Source organism: Eimeria tenella, genomic scaffold (assembly GCF_000499545.2).
Source record: "Eimeria tenella Houghton genomic scaffold, Eth_scaff501, whole genome shotgun sequence".
Classification (NCBI taxonomy): domain Eukaryota; phylum Apicomplexa; class Conoidasida; order Eucoccidiorida; family Eimeriidae; genus Eimeria; species Eimeria tenella.
In genome coordinates this window covers 4,019-7,544 of record NW_013543397.1, presented here as the reverse complement: position 1 = coordinate 7,544, position 3,526 = coordinate 4,019, and the positions used below count along the sequence as shown (strand labels likewise).

General features: G+C 53.1%; 1 protein-coding gene across 1 annotated transcript; it reads right to left on the bottom strand.

Annotated features, from left to right (window-relative positions):
* Positions 1-863: 863 nt before the first annotated feature.
* Positions 864-2,046, bottom strand: ETH_00026090 (uncharacterized protein; the record flags this gene model as incomplete). Its single annotated transcript, XM_013377439.1, has 3 exons — positions 864-906; positions 1,364-1,436; positions 2,017-2,046. Coding segments are annotated over 3 exons (146 nt in total), but the record flags the coding sequence as incomplete, so codon positions are not given.
* Positions 2,047-3,526: the final 1,480 nt, after the last annotated feature.

The window sequence follows — 3,526 nt, the reverse complement described above, 5'->3', positions numbered from 1 at the left end:
GCTTGAACTCCCATTCGTATTCGACTTCATACTCGCGCTTTGGCTCGCATTCATACTCACCTTCCCATTCACATATATATTTATGTTCACGATCACACCCTTCCCACGTTCACGTTCGCGTTCACATTCAGATTCAAACCACGAACTATGTTCCTCTTCCCAAATATACTCATAATCCTGTTTCTGTTCCCCGTTGTGCTCATATTATGAGTGAAACACGGGCGACGCCGTCAGAAGCAGTGCTCAACCGACCCGAAATTGCAGTTCTAGCTGCAGTTTCGTCAGCTATTTTGAAACTCAAACTGAATTTCGCAAAGATTTGCATGAACATGTGCATGTGCATGTAAGTATTATGGGTCGCTTCCACCGCGCATTTCCCCGGACAGGCCACATATCCATTAGCGCCTACGCATCAACATATATTTGCAACAAACCGAATGAGTGAATATACGGGCATGCCCCCACATTTATCTATCCGCAACATATAAGTGCATACATACATACGAATAACACTTATTCACATATGGATATATATACATGCAGATTCATCTACATGGACCCAAGAACGCCGCCTGCATAGACAGCTGCAGGCGCCAGCGTGAAGCCGAAACGGCCTATAACAACCGTGAATGAATTGACAAGAGAATAAATATAATTAAAAATACAAATGAAATAATCACGCAGAGGGGGCAGCAGAGAGGCAAAAACAAGCTTCTGTTAGGGCGAATCCTCGAACACTGCCGAAAAAAGCGAGAGGATTAAAGACGCGAAGCAGAGATGAAAGGAACTGACACACAAACTCAGCAGCAACTGAAGCAAATGCGCCTCACCTGTCCAGTTACTTTATCTTTGCACAAAATAACTTCACCGAAACTGCCCTTGCCCAACACGCGCTGGCCCTTGTACCTGAAGAATACCACAGGCACAACAGTAACGCCGCTGCTGCTGCTGCTGTTGCTGTTGCTGCAGCTGCTGCTGTTGCTCCCATTGCTGCTGCTGCTGGTGCAAAAAGGACGCAAACGTGAGGGGAAACGAAGGGCAGCAAGAGGAAGAGAAGAGCGAATGGCGGATGGCGCAGCCAGGACAAAAAGAAAGAATGCACAGCTCAAACCACAAGCAGCAGCAACAGCAGCAGCAGCAGTAGTGCCTGCAGTAGTAGAAACATCAGTAGAAGCAGCAGCAGCAGCTGCAAGTAGCTCATGTCCTGTCGGAAGCCCGAGCTACTTGCCGCTGCGGGCAACGAGACCAGCGCAGCAGCACGGAAGAAACCAGTGGAACACATAAACACGAAGCCACAGAAAAAGAAGATACTTTGAATTAGAGTCGAAATAAAAAAATAAAATTAAACAAAATAACAACTAACCTATCGCTGAAGGCTGCTGTAGAGTGCTGCACAAACATGCCCGGCGTGGCAGCCAGTTTGTCTGACTTGGACGCTGCAGCAGCAGACACACACGCGGCCAACTCACACTATACGCTGCTTCTGCTGCTGCTGCTGAAATTGCTGCTGGGGCTGCTGCTGCCTCCCCGTCAGCTGCTGCTGCTGCAGCGCCTGAATGCCGGAGCGACAGCACCTGCGCACGCGACTTCTGCGTCTGCTGCTGCTGATCTGACTGCTGCTGCTACTCCTGCTACAGCCGCTATCTCTGCCGTCACAGGTCATGCTGCTGCTGCTGCTGCTGCTGCCGCTGCCCATGCAGCCACAGCAAATCAGCCGCGGCTTGCACACTTTTTTCAGCTTTGAGGGGCAACAGCAACTGCAACACCATCAACAGCAGCAACCGCTGAGCAAGCAGCAGCGGCAGCAGCAGCAGTAGCAGCAGGCCTCCCGTGCAGGAATCGATAGGCCTCATGGTGCGCCTCTTTCCTAGCCTGGTCCCCCAGGCTGCAGCTGAACTGCCTCTGGCCTCGTTGTGAGAAGGCAAGGAGAATAAACACTGAGTTGTTCTTGCTGCTGCTGCAGCAACAGCAGCAGCAACAGCAGCAGCGAAGAAACGGGCCTGTTGACCAGCGTACCTGCCGGGTGTAGTTGCCTGGGGCGGCCATCGCTGCCCAAGGAAGAGCCTTGCTGCCCCATATTGCTACTGTTTTCCTCTGCTGCAGTGTAGTCAACTTGAGGTATCTAGCTGTCGTTTAAAGCAACAGACGCAGCTGAAGTAGAGCTGAAGCAGCAACAGCAGCAGCGGCAGCAGCGCTCGGCGGGCAGCCACAACAACGCGGGAAAAGGAAACGCGGAAGCCGCTGCAGCACCAACTGCAGCAAACACAAATGAGAAAGGATTTTCAAGGCTTCAAAGAGTACACAAGACGAATAGAAGCTCCATTCTTCAGAAAAGCGAAAGCCAAAGAGCAGCCTCTGAGCTGCACACTCAGCCCGAACCAGTAGTTGGCTGCTGCTGCCTGCCCCCGTGCTGCTGCTGCTGCTGCTGCTCGTGCTTTCTTTAGTGTCGAGCCCAAGACTTTAATGTGTTCAGCGTTTAACAGAAGAAGTAGTAACGTAAGATTCACCAGAAATTGGGTTTATTTCCGCTAGCTGCACCAGCAGCGGCAGCTGCGGCATTAGCAGCTCAAGCAGCAAAGGCAGCGGCAGGCCCAGCTACATAGCCGGCAGCAGCAACAGCAGCACTGGACACCTCGAACCGGCGACTAAGCTGCTTTAAACAAAATCATCAGGGGCGCTAAATACGTGGAAATTCCTTTTTAGTTTTTGTGGCTGCCCGCACCCAGCTGCTGTTGCTGCTGCTGCTGCCGCCGCTGTTGCTGCTGCCAAGGGGCTTGATTTGGCTGCTCGCCTGCAACTGTGTCCCTCTACCTGCTACCGATGTGTAATTTTCTATCTTAATCTTCATTTAGTGAGGCCCATTGTGCTGCTGACGCGGCGCTGGCTGTCGCTGCTGCTGCCGTTGCCGCTGCTCTCTCCACAGTCAATGCCAATCCTGCTGCTGCTGCAAGTGGGCTGCGGCGGCCTCTAGGCAGCACACTGTGTACAGAAACCGCCTAGGCACTCATAAATGCTTAGGTCTCGCTAGTTTTAATTCCAGCGTTTTTCTTCTGCTGCTGCGCCCGATAGCCCCTGGGGCCTGTCTAGGGCCTCCTGCTGTGGCCCGTGGGATCCGTGAACTCCAGCAACCCGAGAAGCCCCTGAGCCCGCCCAATTTGCAGACACACAAGTCCCGGCGGCGCAGGCCCGTGTAGGCAGTAGCAGCAGGAGCCTTGCTGCAGCAGCAGCAGCCGCAGCAGCAGGAGCTGCAGCAACAAACTCTCCAGATTCGCAGCAAGAAGCACGAAAGGCGTACCAAAAACTGCGCCCCTGCAGCAGCTCGACTGCGCATGCACCAGCGCTGACGCTTTCGGGGGTTTGGACTTCGCAGCTGCCCGTGGGCTCGCCTGAGCTGTCCCAGCTAGCTATATAGCTAGCTAGCTAACTAGCTAGTCAGCTAGCTAGCTAGCTAGCTGACTAGCTAGCTAGCGAGCTAGCTAGCTAGCTAGCTAGCTCGCCTGCTGGCTACCTGGCTAGCTAGTTAACT